Source organism: Oryzias latipes, chromosome 10 (assembly GCF_053564925.1).
Source record: "Oryzias latipes strain Hd-rR chromosome 10, Olatipes_Hd-rR_3.1".
Lineage (NCBI taxonomy): Eukaryota > Metazoa > Chordata > Actinopteri > Beloniformes > Adrianichthyidae > Oryzias > Oryzias latipes.
In genome coordinates, this window is record NC_136246.1 from 32994993 (window position 1) to 33016038 (window position 21046).

At 43.4% G+C, this 21046-nt stretch overlaps 1 protein-coding gene across 2 annotated transcripts in view; it reads right to left on the minus strand.

The window, feature by feature from the left end:
• Positions 1-782: 782 nt before the first annotated feature.
• Positions 783-21046, minus strand: part of slc36a1 (solute carrier family 36 member 1) — a 50102-nt gene continuing 29838 nt past the window's right edge. For both annotated transcript variants that reach the window (XM_011480567.4, XM_078954431.1), the window contains exon 12: positions 783-2434. In XM_011480567.4, the coding sequence (XP_011478869.1) occupies positions 2160-2434 (275 nt within the window). In that variant the 3' untranslated portion in view covers positions 783-2159. The remainder of the gene's footprint in view (positions 2435-21046) is intronic.

Sequence of the window (21046 nt, forward strand, 5' to 3'; positions counted from 1 at the left end):
CGTGGTGGCATTGTGGGATATGTGACCTTTCAACGGGCGTGCCTTTTGCACGCATAGCTCAAAAACGGTCTTAAAAACGTGTGTAGCGACCCCTAAACGTTTTGAACACCTGCAACGCGCGTTCAGACGGACTTTTCATTGTAAGCGTTTGCTTGAACGTAGCTTTTCTCCGCAGCAAACCGGTTCCACCTTTAACGCCTCCGTCTTTTCTTTTTACTAAATCTAAAATACTCTGACTAGAATTAGAAAATAAATAAAATGTAATAAAACCCGCTTAGCGGGCGGAACTAATGATGCGAGCAACTGTTGGTAAATCAATCATCTGTGAGGTCAGAAGGACTGGTTCAGAGCTCTTGAACGTTTCATTCTGAACGTTAATCCATCAGGTCCGTTTAAAAGCAGTGGGCCATTATGGCACAGAATATAACCGTCTTTGAGACAGAAACATCTTTCACCATTAACTCTTGTGCTGTCTTGTGGGGTCCAGATGACCCCACTCCCAATGTGCGCATATTGGGAGTGGGGTCATCTGGACCCCACAAGACAGCACGAGAGTTCAACGAGGCAATAATGCAGTAAAAAAATCCAAAGAAATTCCTTTTTGGGGATTTTTTTAGGCATTTGATGGTCCCTTTCCTTCCTTCCTTTCTTATAGATGTTTTCTGGTTAAATTGGAATAAAGTAAAAGTGAAAGGGACTTTAAAAAAGGTCCAAATGTGACAGAATGACTCCCCAGGTGAGAGTTCTGAAAAAGCGTGGTCAGAAGAAAAAACACAGAGAGATGTTTGTTTTGTTATTTATTCTGAAAAAGGAATGAATAAATGACAAAAGTGCTGCAGTGAAAACCATCTGACTTGGCAGAAAACAAGGCTCCAGCATTTCAGTCCACCAGTTCACCTGCAGGGAAATCGCTGTTTCCTTTAGTATTATTATTATTTCTCTGTGAAACCAACATCATCTGATGTAAAGCCGGCACCGGTTGGACACTGCAGCACAGACGTGAGCTCACAAACAGCTGTGCACTGAAGCGGTATGAAAGCGTTCGTATTAGTACGAGTGTTAGCGGCGAGCCGGCGGCAGAGGCCCGCACGCTGTCACCATAACAATAAAACAGGACATGAAAAAATAAAATCCAACACTGTCAAAAAATAAAAACAGCTTGGCGAAGCGGAAACACTTCAGAAATGAATTGAGAGAAAGTGACAGAAGCGTTTGTTGATGGGTCCACAGATGCTGCAGACGTTTCTGCAGGAAACATTCAGATTCATCTGCAAAGTTTCACAAAGACGATGTCATGGCATCCATTTGGAACGTTCTTTAATGTCGGTAGAACTTCACTTTACGCTTTTCTAAAGTGACTCAAAAAATGAGTTAATTAGCAGAAACATTTTCAGACTCAAACTCTGTCAGGTCGTCATGGTGACATTAGATAAGGGGCGGAGTTGTTTCTTTTCCTGCATGATGCTAAAAATATTAAAAATGATTCAAATTCTTGTCATTCGTCGTGTTAAACACAGACTGTACTAAAACTTGACTCTCCAAACTGAAACGCATAAATCCCATCAAACCTAAGTACCTGGTGGTTTTAGAGCAGAAAAAGCTTGGTTATAGCAGTGTGTGTGTGTGTGTGTGTGTGTGGGTGTGGGTGTGTGTGTGTGTGTGTGTGTGTGGGTGTGTGTGTGTGTGTGTGTGTGGGTGTGGGTGTGGGTGTGTGTGTGTGTGTGTGAAATGGGTTGCCTACAATAGTGCAGTTTGACCACATAAGGCTTAAATCAAAGTGCCACGTTTTTTCAACACGCTGGGAGTCCGTGGATGACGGAGGAGCAGAACGGCGTTGACGGTTCAAACTTAGGGCGGGAGTCGGCTGAGGTAGTCTGATTTCTAGGTTCTGGCGTTGAATGACGGTGAAAACCGATCGAATCTCTTTAAATCTGTGGAAGGAAGCGCCTCCAACATGGAGGAACGGCTCAGCAGCGGACAGCACAGCAGGATTGCACTAAATGACTGGACGGTTGGGAGCGGGGCCGCCGCTGAAAGACGGCGCCGGACACCATGACATCCAAACACACGCGTGTCTGACAGATCAGACGGTGGAAACCGAAGACCCGCCCTAAAACGATCTGAGGTTGGTTCGCTCCCACCTGCCGTCAGTCTGTGCGTCACTGGATCAGGAAGCTGGAGAGGGTCTCCTCGTGCTTCAGCGAGTTCCGGGCGATGATCTGCTCCACGGCGATGTAGGTTCCTGCCAGGAAGCCCACGAAGCCCACCACGCTGATGAGAACGTTCTTGGCGGTCACCAGAGGAGACACGCCCTCCGAGTGGAAGGCTATGAGCTCCAGGATGGGCGGGAAGATGAGCGCCAGGAAGCTGCTGCTGACCGAGCCCACCAGCGAGATGACCAGGTCCAGCTCTGGGATCAGGATGGCCAGAACGCCTGGAACAAGACCGAGAGAGACCCGTTAAGATGATCAGAATCTGGACACTGGACATCAGTTGAAGTCTGGTTCACTTTGATTCCAACATTTATAACTTCTTTCACAAATGTGGATAAAACTTTATTCTTTATTTTATTAGAAACTCTTCACCTTAAGAGCCACAAAATGTTGATCCTGAGAGAATTTCACGAAACTTTTTCAAAGGTTTCCAAAGCAAATCTCTGAAAACCTTCCCCAAGTTTTCAAACTATCCTGATATCTTCTCAGTTTGATTCAGAAAATGTCAGAAGTCCCTTTGTGAGAAGTTTGTGATCTCAAGAAGCCACTTAGAGAAAAAAACAAAAGTTACTGATTGCTGTCTTGACAACATTTCTTCTGTAGTTCAAGTTATTCAAGTTGTAAACTGACCAATCAGATTCCTCAGTTAAAGTAGGTGGAGCCTTCTGGCCCCCACCTCCACCCTTCAAAAGGTTTGACAGAGTTGGTGTAGCGTGGAAGGGGTGTGGTCTTACAAGTTCACACATGATTGGCTAGTGTGGTTGCCACAGAAACTCAGACCGACTCTGGCCAATCACTGCTTCCTGATGACCTCTGGCTTCAACACGGCGGCGTCCGTTTTGCGGAAAAATGGCGACGGAATCGACTTCATTTGGTTGGAGTTCTATGGATGACGTCACACTAACTCACCCAGTCCAGTTCTTAGATGGTTCCTCCTCATTACAATACAAAGGAACACATGTTCTCCCCTATTCTCAGGTAGACACCAAAAACCATCACCTATTCAAATGTTCAGCTCTTTCAACTTTTTCCAGCTGTGACTTTTGCTCCTTCAAATCCTTGAACTTTTCCAGATATTCCAGGATTTCTGCCTCCATTGAAATTCATGGAGAATCCTTGGAGCAGAAGTTCGCTGGTTCGATACCCGGCTCTGGTATTTTTCACAAACATCTTTTCTGTTATTGTGCTGTTTTCACTTTATTTATGCTCAACTTTGATCATTTCTTTATTTGCCAATCATGACGTAAGTTTCATTTCCATTCAGCAATATAACATTCAAACCTGCAGTTTCTTCTGGAAATGCAGATCTTTGATTTTTGAATTTGTGTCTTTCCACGACCGTTCCACGCATGTCTAACGGACTGTTCACACATGTACCACTGATCTATAACTTTTATGTCACGTATGCGGCGCACACATGACGTTAATATTACATAATGGACGCATAAATCCCTAATGAATTACATATAAACAGAGTAATAATCACACACGCTTCATGTGTTCTTTGTGTGGTTTATTTGTACTTCTTCCGTGGTTCATTCCTGATACATCTGTGAAAGTTTCAAATAAAGACCACAACCTTTTTCACTTTTACCATGTATATGCATGTATGACCAGTGTTCATCCGTGAAATATGAGCAAGAGGTGCGTAGTGGCTGTGTGAGATGGCCTTTAGCCTTTAGCCAGGTTCTGTTGTGTTGTGGGGGGACCGTGTGATGATTTTGGTTTGGTTTGGGGCTGGACGGATTGTGTATCGGTAGGTACGTTGTCATCTTCTTTAGTGTTTTGTAAACTTTTTCTCCACGCGTGTCATTGGTGGAATTGAACTGTTTGACTGCATTAATCTGCATCATAACATTTTGTCCATAATCATCTTCTGTCGTTTTTAGCTGTGAGTTTTGAGCTCAGCGAGGCATGTTCTGCTGACGTGTTCTGCAGACGTGTTCTGCTGACGTGTTCTGCAGACGTGTTCTGCAGACGTGTTCTGCAGACGTGTTCTGCAGACGTGTTCTGCAGACGTGTTCTGCAGACATGATGCAGACATGATGCCGGTCTGGAAATGACAGAATTATGACGTCTTTAACTTTTTTATACGACACTAAATTGCTCAGAAAAACCAGCTTGATGGAGGACAGATTCTAACAAAGGATGCTGTGGAATCAAACCTCCCTGCCGCTTTGAATTGAATCTGCAGGATTGTTTTCATGCCAGTCTGAGCGAATACCAAAGTCACCTTTACCTGTTGCTACGGAGACAATCACCAACAGCCAGCCATGGAAACGAAACAACATCTGACATCAAGCTTTGCTGTCGATGAAGCCATGTATCAGCAGATGAGTTCTTCCTCACAGTGTGGTGATGAGGAGCAGCCAGGTGTGCTCGTTCTCTCGCGGCGTCTGAAACACCTTAGCGGCGGCGGATGAAAAGACTCTTTGAAGTGTAATCAATTGCTCGCCATCGCCCATTCAAGCCTGTGAAATTAACCTCAAGGGCAGGGAGAAAGGCAACCTGTCGATTCTGGAGGCGCTCCGTCAGCGCGGCGCCCAAGACTTCATCTGAAGCCGTTGGCGGCCTGAAGGGGCGAGCCGGGCTTTGGGGAGAACGAGCCGACTTAAGGGCTACAGAGCTGGCGAACGTCCCTGGAGATGCGGGGGCAGAAAGTGGGCCCCGATTGAAAGGAGACGGGAGGAGGAGGGGCGGAGCAAAGTGGAGTTACACCCACTTTGTCCTCAAACCACCTCTGAGTGAGGAAAACTAAAAATTACACCAAGGTCATTGGATAAACTTTAAAATGTAACGTTTTGTGATGTCTCCAGGAAAGAAAAAAAGCCACTTCGGAACACAATCAAAGTTCTTCAAGAGAAGCTGAGCCACAAATGTCTGGATCTTCAGATAAACGGACAAATTTGAACATAAAAAGGCTTTAGGACCCTAGAGACGAGGACCTTCACAGATCGAACGGCTAGAGTCTGAGGAGACGAGGAGGACGCATCCGGAAGAAGCTGGAAAGAAGGTCAGACCTCACTGGACTCAGTTCAGGTCAGAGGTCATGACCCAAAAGTCAGAAGGAGACTTTGGACAAACATGGATCTATGGGAGAGTTCAAGGAGAAAGACAAGAACCCACAGGAACATCTGGATGATCCACTAAACCTCTGGACAAGAGTTCTGATCAGACACAAGAGACATTTTATGGAAGGAGAACGGCCACAAACACCAAAACACAGTGGTGGGGGTATAATGGTGTGGGGATGCCCTGCAGCTTCTGGACCTAAATGATTTGCTATAACCAACAGAACCATCAATTCTGAGCGTTGGATGTAATTCATGAGGGTCCTACAGCAGTTCATGATGATCCAAATGGTCCAAACACAAACATTTATTCTCTGAATAGATTCACCAAAAAAAGGTTTTTCGGTTTCTTCTGGACTTAAATCTGACTGAGATCCTGTTGAGTTTTCTTATTGATGCCAAAAAATATCAACTATGGGGGACGTTGCTTCTACAGCTGATACAGTCACTGCAGACCTCCATGGAAATCCCTTTTCCTGGAACAAAGATGGAATCCTCCGTTTGTGGCTCTACAGATTATCCTCGCATGCTGACATCCACACTCTGCCCCGTCCTCCATGTTGATCCGAAGCTGCTCTGGAGTCCGGTAAGACTCATTAAAGGTTTGTGAGCCCATGAAGGCGCCTTAGATCCACTTCCTGCTGTGAGCGGTGCCGCTCGAATGCAGCTGATCCCACTTCATCAGAGGAAAACCACTGAAAGCTCTTTGTTTTCTTCCACCATCATTGATCTTTCTGCTTCTCTCCCCCGGAAGCCAGCTTCAACCATGTTTGGTTGAACTTTGGAGTCAAAAAACAGTCGTTAAAGCTCCAGTGGACTTGGATTTCCTGACGCTTGTGTCCGTTTACAGCAGCGTACTGATGGGAAGCGGTCTCCATGTTCATCAAATCCATCATTCGTGCAGAGAAACTTGGACTGACGCTTTAGAGGGTTTGCACTGAGCAGCAAAGAAGTTTCTTCCCACCCAAAGGCGTCCAAACGCAGATCAGGCAGCCCAGCCAGATCAAATAAGCAGCTGGAAGTCAGAAAATGAAGAAGAACTCAGAGGGACGGAGAGACGTGAGGATGTGGCAGCTTTCAGACTGTCAGCAGGCAGTTTCTGAAGAAAGCCCCCAGCTTCACAGCTAAATCCACTTAGTGGGGGGAGATAGACTTCTACAGCAAAACCCCGTCAATTACTTCCAGAGTAAGAAGGCTGCGGCCGGCAGTAAGAATGCCCCGGGGCTGGATTTAAGGATGGGTGGGGAGGCCTTTCCTTTCATTTCAGCCGAAACGTATCAGAAACTGCCCCTGTGTCTTTTTGTCTTCACCTTGCCAGCAGCGAACACCACCCACCCAGGAAGCGGCGGCGGCGGCGGCGGCAGCGGGACCGCGGTCGCCTCCAGCTCAGGGAGCCTTTCATCTGGCAAAGCCGGAGCCGGCTGAACTGTAGCTCATTAAAAATGGAGCGGCCGTCCCAACTGGCTCTCAGGATGTTTCAGCCAACGGTCGGGACCAGAATAAACAAATTATGCGAGGGGGGGCCGGCCCTGAACTCAAATGCCTCAGGAAAACAGAGAGCAGCACTAACGTGGACAGATTTCGGTCTAAAACAGTAAAATTAGAAAGTTGTCCTTAATACAAAATTTCAATTTCAAACTTGGATTGTTCGGTTTCCCGACTCAACGCTGGCTCAACCATCTGTCATGTAAAATAAGACTATTTTCGCGTGTGGAGTAACATCTTAGTTATGGGGTTTGTTGCTGCCATGTGAAGGCCTAAAGCCTTCCTAGCCCTGTGTGGGGGGGGTTGACCCGAATGGCTACTGCAGGTTCTTGGATGGTTCCGCAATCACTTTATGGCACAGAGGACAGATTCCTAACCAGGACATTAGTGAATTGTATGCTATCCACACACTAAATCCTGTTTTTGGTGCTTTTAACATTTTCTTGTGTCGTCTTTTTCCGGCTCAAAACTCTACGGTTGCATAGTTCCAATATTGCTCACCATTTTTGTTGCATCAGTCGTGTTAGGTTGGCTAAAAACGGCCTCATCATAATTAAATGACCACTGGGAACGCTTTGAACATAGAGCCAAGGATGGTTGGAGGGGGCTTTAAGGACAGTTAGTAGGGATGCACAATAAGAGGAAAACTCGTGATTCGCGACATCAGTGATTAACATTGCTGTGACGATATATAACTTACTCAAATAAAAAAACAACCAAAAACGTTGTTTCTATTTTTCTGTTTAATTAAAATCCAAATCACGATAACTTAAATGATGCACCAAATGACCCTCGTCTACATAGAAGGTGAACAGCTAACATCAAAGGCGTCTATTCCATTGTTCAGATTCATGAAGGGATTTATTTGATTAGTTAAATAATTCAAGCTGCCATAAGATTGTTTTAGCACGTTTAAAGTAACCGTTAATCGCAATTTTCACCATCTTTTGTGATCTGCATTTGCACATCTTGATATTGCGATAACAATAAATGTGCGATTTATTGTGAAGGCCTAACAGTTAAATATCCTTCTGTTAACGCAAAACTGTTCCTGGCTTCTCTCTGCATTCAATGCCATCAGCTAATTATTCAGTTGAAAACAGAAGCAAGCTTCATGAATTTCAGCTGCGATAAAATACGTGTATTTTTCCAGTGGCTTGACTGAATCACATCAGTCCTTTTAGGGTTCTTGGCGTTTTCTGACAAAAAACCTGTAAAATTACATTTGTTCTCACATAAAGAGGTCCATAAGGTTTCTGGAAGAACATTGTGTTTATTCATAAACGGAGAATTTCTAAAGGCTCTTCAAAAAATGACGACTATAAATAGATGGGGTTTTTTGCCACCACACGTCCGGTCTACTGTCTGGTGGGTTCAGACCCTGGAATCCGTTTTTATTTTTTATTTTTTTAGGAGTTTTTCCTTACAGAGAGGGAGGGTCTAACAGTTTAGTTTAGTCTGGCAACCAGCTGTTGTATTTGAAGTTTTGCACAGTTCATGAAGCCCGTTGACACAACTGTGTTGTAATATTGGGCTTTATTAAAGAAAGTTGAACTGAATTGAATATATAATTGTAACAGTAAACTTTTTCAACACAAGAAGCTTCAGCTCTGATCTGTTTGCTGGACAGAACAACATCAAATAAAAAAAGATAAGTCAGCTCCGCAAAATAACACACACTGTTCAAACTACCACAACTTTTGACACAATTTCCAACTGATTGTGAAGTTAGAAGCAGCTGTGTTTAGGTCCAGTGCTGCTTTTCTCATCAACGGTTGAAGAGTTACGGTAGTTCAGAGCTGAAGCTCTGGTCTGGAATGGTTGACTGATGTGAGAAATCATTTTGACCACAGCACTAATCAGGAGTAAAACGGTCATCTGTGTCTGACAGCTGAACACGTTTTCAACAATGGATTCTTCCAAAACAAATATGACAAACTGAAGAAGTCTGAAATGATTAGACAACAGCCCATTATCAGTTTTTACAGCAGCAACTACAGGAAACTATGTTTTGCACATAAATTCAGCACAAATGAGTTTGTGTGCAGCTAACAGTTGTTGTCGTTTGTGTCACACTGGTGACGACAACCTATTGCCTCGTTTCCCGGCTTTTTCAAAGCCAAACAGAAGTTCAGGACAAAACGAAGGTCCGGCTCTTCAAAGCTGCCTCCAGATTTATGCTTTCAAAGCACAAAAGGCCTTTTGGCTTCTCACAACTTTGACACGACTTTGCCGCCAGATAAGCAGTGTTCAGCAGTGTTGTGTTGTCAGCTAATGTAAATGCTGTAATGCCAAACTGAACTCCTTGCTGTTGGCGATGCGATGATCAAACGCCGCGTGTCTCTCAGGAGCAAACTGCATTATTACCCTGAAGGCGCTCTGTGGAATGGATGGCGACACACATTAGTAGAAGAATGATTAGCTGTTAGGTCAGGTGACTGCCCTCCCCAGAGATGAAAACGGGAGTCTGAGACATCCCAACCACACAACCGGTTGTTCCTCCAGGCACTCTAATCTAGAAAACAGTGTTAAAAAGACAAAGCCTGGCATCCCAGCTCCTGCATGGTGATGCGTAATGTCTGTAGAGTTCATCATTTATGTCGGATGTCTAATGGCGACCCCTCCGAGAAAAACACCGCCATCCTCTGACGCCTGACCCCATCCCTCGTTCTTACCCTACATAACCTCTGGTTCACCTTTGTTGACTCTGTGGAGTCAGAGATCATCTTTCTCTCTGTTTACCAACAAAGGTGAAGCTCCGCCCACTCAGGTGGGCTGTTTTAGTTGCCCCTTAGCTTATCTGAGTAACACAAACGAGGTAAATAAAGTGCAATAATGGAGGACACCACAAACATTTCAGCATTTTATTTATCTTATGTAAATGTCAAAACTTCTATGAGGCCTCGTTCAGAAAGGTTTTGTTCGACTTTCCTGACAGAACCACGTTGGCTACGGCGGTCCAGTGCTTTGTCGGGGTTCCTCTTCTGCATTCTTGATGTTTTACACATTTTTTTGGGAGCAGTAACTGCCTGCTTTTTAAATCTCCTCTGTATTGCGTCTCCTGTATAGAATGTGTTCAGTTTGCCAAAACTTCAGTCCATAAACCTTTGATTGTCATCAGATTTAATGTGGGTGTTGTTTTCAATAATCCTGGATTTTTCCATAAAAGTTTGAACTTTGAGAGTTTCAACAAGAGAGATAAAGTGTGTAGTGAGGAGGTTTACAGCCTTAAAACATCTGGAATTATTGTAAAAATAAAGATGACTACTTTATGAATAAAGGTTTTTTTTAACATCCCTCCCACAATAAACATTGTTTTCTGAAAAACACAAGCCTTAATGTTTAGTTTGGTCCTTTTCTGTGTATATTTTAATAGTAAAGTATTCTCCTGCCTAGTAGTTTTTCTTACTTCAAAGCATTTGCTCTAAGTGACTAAGTTTATGTTCAGAAAAGATTAACTATCTGCTCCCAGTCACTGACTAATAACTGAGATCCTAACAGCATCTCTGACTACAGATTTCAGATTCTGGACTGAGCTTCTCTTCAGAACCGCCTCCTCCATGTTAAACAGATTCATACGTTTATATTAGCATTCCTTCAGTGTGATTTATTTCTTTTCCGTGGAGGCCTCGCTGGCTCTGGTTCTGGTCGCTGCGTTCCCATGCAGGACCCACAAATGAATCAAAGGACTTTTTAATTTGAATTTAATTAAACTAGCTACGCTGCTGAAATGAAGTATGTAGAGTAATAACAATAAATGTGACTAATAGCATTAAGAAATGAATGCACCGCAGCTCAACTGTCCCCGCTGTGACGAGCAGGACGGCGGGAATCATGGAGTTCATCTCCATTTCTCCGACAGGCGAGCGTTCAAGCGAGCGCCAACATGAGTCAGGCTTCATTTTGGCAGAGAAGAGGTGGAGACGCTGCAGGAGTCTGTGGACAACTCTCCACAGATGTAATTACAAACACGCAGCGGACGATTGGACGGAGTTTGTCCCTCGGGACACTGTGAGAGCAATCAGAAGCGGCGGCCGCTGGACGCCCCATGCCAGTGATCCATTCAAGGGTGGCATTCAATTTCTTCTGCCTCGTGGTTGTTGGAAATACCAGGAGAGGCAGAGAGGGTCGCCCTCTTCCTCTGAGCGAGCTTGAGAATTCATTTCATCAGGAGGTGCCAGTCTGCTGGGGGGGGCATCTTCCATTTATTTCATTTTCACCTAAACGTATTTAACTGTTGAAGCTTTAACGAGATTTAAAATATCTTCAAGGCACCAACATTACGGAGTTCAAAACCGCTTTTTCTAAATGATGAACGCGGACTAAACACTGGGCTGACGGGTGGATGTTCTCCACCAGATCAGGAATCCTTATTGTCATTTTATCACAGTGATAAAACGGACTTAGGGTCTCTGGTCCCGGGCCAGCCGTTTACAGTGAGAGTATGATTCCTATTGAGTATTGCACAGTGGAGAGTATATTACAGTTTTGCACAGTCCTATGATATTGCACTTGAGATTTAGTGAGTTGTCCATGGGGGTGGGGGGGTTACAGTGATCTTTTTGAGTTCAGTAGTCTGACTGCTTCAGGAAAGAAACTGTTCCTCAGTCTGGGGGTCCTGCTCTTTATGCTCCTCAGCCTCCTGCCAGAGGGGGGCAGGGAGAACAGAGGATGTGAGTGGGGTCTTTCAGGATGCGGGACGCTCGTTTCCTGCATCTGGTCTCAAAGATGTCAAAGATGAGGGACGTCCAGAGAGCCGATGGAGCAGATCTATTCCTGCCTTCACTACAAAACTGGAAATGACTTGAGAGGAACGGTGGAAACACGATCATCTGAACACACGATCCGCGGACAGCTTCAAAACTCCCCACTGTCCCACCGGAAAAACGGCGTGTCCCGACATCCGAAACATCTCAATGCGGAAGGAACCGTTGGTTTAGGTTTCAACCAACCGCAGAGATAAAGCTGAGTGTCGTCTGCAAAAACATCAAACTTAAAGGTTTCATGAAAACCTTAACACAAATAATTTCCAGCTGAATTAATGCAACAAATTCTCAGTTATCAGAAGAGTAAACACTGTGAATTAGCTGAAAAAGTGTCTTCATACCTGGATTTTTGCAGTATGTTCGCAAAAAAATAAGTCCAAACATCTCTAACGCCCAAGATCGCAGATTTGTAATCTTTATAAATATAGTAGTGTACACGTCAGTAATGTAAATAAGACCCTTAAATGCAGGATATTGTTGGACTTTTGGTCTATAAACTAAAAAAACAACAAATGCCCCACTGGCACAGGCAGTAAATGAACCTTCAAAATAAAGTGTCAGTAAAGGTTTCCATTTTCAAACCTGCATCTTAATGCTGCATCTCAATTTGCTGTCTTCTTGTCATCTATGTACTAGAGCTGTAATCAGTAAAACCCTGGAGAACACTCAGGAATTGTTGTTGAATGATCCTAACCAACAGTGATGTTTATGTTTTGATTACTGCTGAAGTTAACCAGGAAGTTGATAGAAAAACTTTGGAGCGTAACGTGGTAAAAAACACATTTCTCTCTGTCTAAATCTTTGTGTTAATAAAAAATCTTTCTGTTGTGAACGACACAAAGGATTTCAACGGCTAAATACTTTCAGATTTCTAAGAAACCACCTAAAAAACGTCAGTCTTAAGGCATCAGAGCAAGTGTTTTAAAGTCTGAAAGCAGAAAACGGTCGCATCCTGGAAGGGGTTGAACGTTTTGCTTAGGTTTCTCATTCTGATGGTCAAACATCACGGTTCAATGCAGAAAAATCTGTGTGAAGAAAAACCATCCTGCAAAAGTCGCTTTCATCTCCATCACTGAGTCGCTGTGGAGAATGAACACAAAAGAAAAAAACATCTTGCAGATCTACAGTTTACACAAGCTATGTCATCATTTATATAATTTATTTATTTCTATCATGCTCCATTTTAACCCCATTTCATTACAAATCAGTTTGAGGTTTTTTCTGCACACTCAGCATTTCTCTTTGATTAGGATTCATTTTTTTCTCCTTTTTTGTTTGCGATTTTGTAGTATTCTTTATGGTTTCTGAAGCATCACACCAAATGATTTCAATTTGCATTTCTGTGGTTATAAATGTGCTCCTTATTTAAGCTGCAGAATTATGAGGAGTAATTATTTTTTTACACACGGCTTAGTCTGTGTTAAAAACTTTTTTCTTATCAGCAGTTTTATTTTTAGATCCAAAAAGGAGCAGATCAAAACTCCATGAGGCTGCGTTTGTACACTTTTTCAAACTACAAACTCCGATGATCTTTCTGATGTGTTTCCAAAGCGTTCCCGGAGGTCTTTTAATGTTGATGATGCCGTTTTTATCCAAAAAACAAAAACCTGTGTGGTTTTCTAGGACATTGTTTCTGCAGTGCGGCAGGAGTTCATCAGAAATTCACCTCTGAGTTGTGGGCGGGACTGTTGATGTGGAGCAACCCCACACCCCCTTCCCATCACCCAGAATTGTTAGTTCTCCTGCTAGCTTACAGCCACACACAAAAAAAAAAACACAATTCTCACCGGAATGGGTGTTTAAATGAAGTCGGGGCCGGTCGGATCACGCCGGTCTGGAGGGTTCGCCGTGTTTGTGCGCGTTTAAGTTCGGCTTAATTCCCAATAATGTTTCTATTCTTAATAATTCAAATTTGCCAAAGCGATTCAGGATGGTTTATGGATGATAACTGATGCATCTAATGATCAATAACCCACCCCTACATTGAATGTAACACGTCAGCCATTTGCTTAATGTTATGGAGATACATGAAGAGAAGCAGATGGAGACGCTTTGGACACTTTGAGAAGAGGACCAGTCATCATGTTGGTGAAAGGATGCTGAGGTTGGAAACACCTTTAAAAGTGGTAGAAAAAACAGTTCCTGATGGACAGGAAGGTGGTGGAGAACCAACCAGACATTGTAACGGTGGATAAAGATCTGAGGAAAGCCGTTGTGGTGAATGTGGCAGCAAGTGACGGATACATCAGGAAGAAGGAACACTGGAGAAATACCAGGGAATAAAAGAGAAGAACTGGAGAAAGCCTGGAAGGTGAAGGTGACAGTGGTGCCTGTGGTAATTTGAGGGGGCAGTAACCCCCAAGCTGGAGGAGTGGCTACAACAGATACCTGGAAAGACCTCAGACCTCTCAGTCCAGAAAAGAACAGCTGAGATACTGCAGGCTCTCTGGGAGAAGACCCGAGCTGGGGGGAGGAACCACCCTTGGAGGATGAGAAGATCCCTTATATATAAATGTATATCATAACACGTCATAAGTGTTTGAGCAGCAAATCATCCAAAATGACAGTTCAAGTAAAAGACGACAAAAGCAGCGAGCAAAGAAACAAAAACCCGTCAGATTACAGACAGACGGCATCATTCAAAACGAGCGCCGCTCCAAACATTCAACAAGCAGATGGAGCTGCATAAAAACAACATTCACATCACGCCGCGGGCTTCTGCTGATGTCAGCAACATGTGGGGCTGGAGACAGGCGGGACGAAGACGCCAGGTTCTGTCTCTGAAGAACAGAGCGACACAGCACACAAAAATGACCTGCCATTGTATTTAGAGTGCCGCCTTTCAAAACATCCAAATGTCATCTACAGACCTTTTCTAGCCGGCCATTTCAATTGTTGGAAATGGAGCACTGTATTGTGTGACACCTTCAAGATGCCAAAAAAAAACATAAAAACATGAAAGGAACACAAAAAAGAAGAGCTGGAGTCATTTCAATGCCAACTGCAACCCATACATTTCAAATGCGGGACGACTGTGTTTTTCATGAGTGTCTCCCAGAATCTAACAGATCCAAAAGGAAGAGGATTGTAACCTCTCCCTTTGTGACCAGATTCATCATCTGGACTCTAATCTCTACAACATCTACTGTGAGCTACTGTGAACTCAGCATCTTCATCTCTGCTAACTCCAACTCATTCACCACCTCAACAACTTCAATATACTTCTCTGCCCCTCAGACGTCCTCATACAGAAATCCAATATGTTTACGTTAAATACGCACAAGAAAGCAGCACTTTATTCTCCTTTTAAATGAATAACCGTATGATTAACCACAAGACTGGTTTTTACTGAAGTGTTTGTGTTTTAACAAGGTTTGAATTTAACTGAAAGTGTTTGTAACAGGAGTTGAAGATTAAATGAAAACCTTAAGCTGAGTTCAAACCAGGGGGGGTCCACTTTCAATACTGACTGAAGCCTTTTGATGGTGAGAAATAAAAGCTTCTCCAACAGGATCAATGTACAGCCATGATTAGAAGTCTTGCGGTGCAATTTGAGGAGAAACTGATCATTGTACCTGAACTAAGTGACATTTTTCTTATTTGCATCGAGACCACAATAAAAGACTGTCTAATTTTATTCTTATTTTTCCCTCCTTGGACTAATGCGGGACGGCAGGTCATCAAATTGGGTCACAGAGAGACAGAAGTACCGCTGGAAGCAGCAGTCATTCAGACGCCGCTCCTGCAGTAGACGGTGGAGAACTCGTAAGGGTGAGTAAGGGGGAAGAATGTGGGACGCAGGCATGTCGAACGGATTTTTCATTTTTCCAACCCCCCAAATCCTGCAGATTGGTACGTTCCATTTCCATGTCGCATCTTGAGGTGGCCATACGAGCCTCAAGGGAACCGCAAGACACACCTGCATTCGCCTTGATGTGGCCTCTCCTCTCTAAAATCCCCCACTGGTCCAGACAACCGAAGAACCGCAGTCCTCGCTGGAGGAGCATGTAACTAAGACTTAAAGCAAACAAATGCAGATGCAGATTCAGTTCCACTAAAGGTCTCCCAATGACATTTTCATGTAGATAAAAGAACACCAACGAAACCTCCCACTTTAGCTGAATAAAGTTTAGGTCCCAGCAGATCTTACACATCTTACTGGTCAAATTCGGACTAATTTAAAGATTTAAATGTTTAACTCTGATTCCCCAATCTGCCATCCTAGTATAAGAATGATTACTACTGCGGATATAACCTATCCTTGTTAATATTACGGTTAATATAATAACAGACATTAAAGTGATGCTGAAAGAAATTTAAATGCATTTTGAAGTCATTGTGATGCATGTTGAGTATGTGAACTGACTCTTTCCTTCACTGACTGAAGCCTTTTGATGGTGAGAAATAAAAGCTTCTCCAACAGGATCAATGACTGTTTATTTCAGACTAAATGTTAGTATTTCCCCCTGAGGCCACAACAGCCCTCTTTATTAAAGAGTCTCTTATCTTCAGGTAATGGGGGCTCGTGAAAAAACTCAATGATTGTCCTAAAAACAAACATGGTAGGCTGTAAGCGCCACAGGGATTTGTGCAAAGTAAAGGAGGAAGAGAAGAGCTTCCCTGGGGATCTCCTGCTTTTCTTTCACCGGCTGAGAACGAACAGCCCAAACGATCTGGACAGGGTTCCTTTGCTTTACTTGGTTCTTATTTAAAGTCTTAGTCAAGCATTAATCACAAACTGCACTAACAGTAATAACGTTAAAAAAAATACCTTCAAAAATAAGATGGCACAGCCAATAATAAAAATAAAAAAAACACAAAAAAAAGCTAGACGTTACGGGTCCCACGCCTTAGCCCCTCCCTAATCCAAATAAAACCTTTATTTTCCTGAACAAATGTCTACATTTGCCTTAAAGGTATAACTCAAAAAACACGTAAGCGTAAAACAAAAATTGAAACTACTTTGAACAGGATTTTACCTTCTGAAAAACAAAATAAGGCTTCCTTTTGACATGTGACATCACTTCCTGTTTTTGGGTGTGACTGAATTGCATGATGATGTGCACGATATCCTGGTTTATACCACGGTCCGGGTGCTGGGTGTGCGTTAAAAAGTGATATAGTACCACAGGACAACCGCACGGTGAAAAAAGTAGTTCCGGTCACCTAGCTTGAATGTTTTGTATCACTATTTAACCCTTGTGCTATCCTAGGCACTTTAACGTTGGGAGTTGGGTCATCTAGACCCACTAGACAGAGCTCTGAACCTTTTTTCCTTCAATGATTTGTGATCTTCACTGGTGTCCATGGATTACATGAAATCTTTCCACCTTTATCCACCTTTGTCATGGTAGGGAGAACACGTCAATGTAAGGGGGGGGGGGGGGGGGGGGGGGGTCATCTAAGATGGCACAAGGGTTAAAACAACCTTTTGCTTCATCATTTGGACGAAAACAAGCGGTAAGAGGTGAACTTTCTCTCTGAACTGACGCTTTAATCAACCCATCGGAAAGATCAGCATATATATCGCCGAATCTTGACTGCATCTGTGGTGTGGCGCCATGCGGACTTGTTACGTGGTGGATTTGTTACGTGGTGCGGCGCATCGTTACAAATAGTCCGCTTTTTGTGAGAAAAGCGATCCAAATCGGGAAAAAACAAACAAGAATTAAGGACTAAAAACTGGTTAATATTTATTGCTTTTGTAAGTGAGTATGGTATAAGCGGGTTAATGGCCTTCGAAGTGTGCATTATCACTTTTTAACACACTTTGCGGAAGCGTCGGACAGTTCAGGCTTCCACTGCGTGAGTTAAAAAGTGATAATGCACACTTTGAAGGCCATTAACCCTTACCTGAACGTCCATGGTGGGAAGAGCTCAACAAACCAAGTGTTTGTCCCTTCGATTTAAACTAAACGGACTACTACGGTGTGATGACATTTCAGCAATCTATTTGTGGGCGTGTACGTGAGAGGTGGGCGTGTCCAGTTTGGACCTCAGAGCTAGTGCTGATGAACTGAGAATTGAAAACTTCGTCTGACGCTGGCCTGCATCCTGTGACGCTGCTTCTACACACAAACAAAACGATTCTTTAGAGGAAACCTTCACACTTCCTGGTTTGGATCCTTCAAAGACTTTTAGACAAATAATTGTGAAATAGGTGTAACCATTCTGATCCACCATGACCTTTAGATATGGCAGCTATTGGTGTTCCTGTCCTGTTGAGACACGTCCTGTTTACATTCCTCTTCCCTTGGGCTTTTATTGTGAAAATAACACATTGCTGTTTTTTGTAAAGGAAAAAAAACTGTTGACTTGACAAACACAAAAAAGCAAAAAGGATTTGAATGTAATTAAGCAGTGATTGGAGGAGCTTACCACCGGTTCTTAACCTCAGTGTTTGATGGAACAGAGTCCAACATCTTCAGAACATTCATAAAAAACGAAGAACAGCAGCTTGGAGCTCGGAAGTGTGATCATAAGTGTTTCGATGGAAAGACATACATGGATTCTAAATACTTTAAGGTTTAGTAGAGTCCCTTCTTATGCACTCTAAAAGTGACAAAAACCATGAGGTAGAGCAGACTGAGGATGGGAGAAAATGGTGAGGATGAGAGCGAGGGGAGGTTTGAGGGCATGTGTGACCTCCCAGAACCCTCCGGGGGGGTCCTCGATAAAGACCGATGTCCTCAAGCTAACCCGCCTGGAGACAGAGATGAGATGAGGAGATGAGGCTGCCTCTGAAACGTGACCTGCACGTTCAAACGCTGTGTTCGTTCCTCAGATCTGACCTTTACTGTCAGCGGCTGTTGGCGTCTCAGGAAAACGCTCGGTGGGGAATTTTGCATCACGTTATCGTCCGCTGACTGCTGCTGTGACAGAAACAGTAGTGAGGCATCGGCGCAGTGGCGGCATGTGAGGCAAACCTGCAGAAGCATGGCTGAGTCCTCCCCATCTCTGAAACGCATCTGAGGCTCTCTGAGTTTCATCTGCTGCTCTTCTTAACTATTTGGAGTAACGTTCAAAAAAAATGTTCACATTAGGAAAACCGACCGAAATCCCACAACTTTGATAGAGGGAAGCAAAGAAAACTGTCCTGACACCCGTCTGTGAGGCAGCATCAAGGACTAGCAGGACCGCTCAGAATGCAGGCTTCCTTCTATCTTCTATTCCCTGGTAACCATCTTCTACTCTGCAATAATATAGTCCTGCACACGTGTGTTGGGGGTGCGTGTTGATTCTTCTGCAGTGGACCGCTCTCTAGCTGCACGCGAGGCTTCACCTGTGCTCTCTGGTACAGACATCTCAGAAAATTATTTATTGTCCAGGAATAAACAGACTGCAGAGACTTTGTCTCCTTTCTGGTAGCCATGAAGCCTGACACCCATGAATGACTTGATCTGCAATGTGTAGCAATAATTACTGGTTTAATGTGATCATGTGTTCTAATAATCAATGATTATTACATGACGGTTACCGTTACTGTTTATGTTGTGTAGGCCTGCACAATATCCCGCAAATTTATTGTTATCGCAATATCCAGCTCTGCAATATGCATATCGCGAAAGACGGTGAATATCGCAATAAATCATAAACCCAAAATGTGTTAAAACAATCTTATGGCAGCTTGAAGCACTTAACGCATCAAATAAATCCCTTTATGTTTTGACCAATCAGATGGACGCTTACCCATTGTTTACTAATCAGATGGAGGCCTATTATGCTAGACGATTGTCACCTATGTCGATGAGGGTCATTTGGAGTATAATTTTTAAACTGTTGCAATGAAATGGGAATGATGTTTTTGGTTATTTTTCTATTTGTTTATATACCGCAAATTATATCGTTATCGCCATATTGATCACTTATATCGCATATCGCAAGTTTTCCTCATATCGTGCAGCCCTAATGTTGTGTAAGGGTTTTGTAAGGGTTAATGGCGGATGAAGTGTGCATTATCACTTTTTAACGCCGCACCACCACTGCAGTCAAGAGTCGGCGATATAAAGCGATAAATATATGCTGATCTTTCCGATGAGTTGAATAAAGCATCAGTTCAGAGAGGAAGTTCTCCTCTTACCGCTTGTTTTTGTCCAAATGATGAAGCAAAAGGTTGTTTTAAAGAAGCCGGCGCAGTGATACAAAACATTTAAGCTAGGTGACCGGAACTTCTTTTTTCACCGTGCGGTTATCCTGTAATATATCACTTTTTAATGTACACTCAGCAGCCAATCAGAATCGAGTATTCACCCGGACCATGGTATAACTTCAGATAATCAATCATTACTGAGAACTGGATTTTGTAACTTTAGAAGAATCTATCGGATCAGAACCGGATTACAAAAACTATGTAACACTATCAAACGAATGAACTCAGTAGGGTTGGGATTATTTAAGCTTGTTTCTTCCCGCTCCTTTTCAAGCAATAAATCAAGCTCTACTTATACTTTATTAAATGATCACTGTATTTGATTAAGCAAATGTGATTTAAGTGTCTATTTTTTGTTTTATTTTCTCTTTTTTTAAGAGAATTTTATCATTTCTGTAATGAGTTTGATAAATCTGTGTACATTTTTTATTGCTTTGACTTCAGTGCTTGAAATAAATCAAAATCAATCAAATCAAATCTTTATGTACTTTTTGCACGTATTTATGCTTCATTTGTGTCTGTGTGTCACGTATATGACAGCATTAGTTACCAAAATCTAATTTCCGTTATGTGCACTCATACTTGGCCATTAAACTGCTTCTGAACGAGGGGCAGAAAAATCCAAACACAAAGAAAAGCAGTTTCACTTAAATAACAATTTAGAATCCAAAAAATAAGATCAAGACAAAGGAATTGGGAGGAAACCAGCGAGCCTAGAGAAAACCTACGCATGCACGTGGATTCAAACCAGGAGCTGGTTAATGTGAGGCCAGAGTGCCAACCACTACACCACCGTGAACTCCTGAATAAACATCTTTACGCTTTTAGACAAAATAATCAGAGGGTTTCATAGATGATGATGTAAAATGAAATTAAATTAAATTAGAGTGAATATAAATGACATAAACCAGAGCAGAATTGCTTCAATGTTTTGGCGTTTGCTTTTCGGTGGCGTGCTGACAGAGTTTCTCTCATCCAGGCCGTCTCGTCAGCCAACATCTGACCTCAGAGTCTCACAGACGAATCACATGTGCTGAGCGAGGAACAAAACCAAAGGCCAAATCGCAGAGGTGGACCGGCTCCGTGAGGTGAACGCGACCGCCGAGCGCGTCAGCGTTTAGAGAAGACAGAAAAAACATCCGATGTGACAGCTCTGCAGTGGGACCGCATGCGGCGCCCGTGCGGCGGGCCACCTCTGTGACACCGCGCTCCGGGACCACGATGAAAGCTGAGGAAGAGGGGGCTCGCGCGTCTTCCACGTGTCTTCTCTTGTTCCCGTCAACCGCCTAACAACACAGGCGAGCCGCGGCCTCCGGCAAAGAGAAGCAGACAAAGGGAGGAGGCGCCTTCAGAGCGAAAATG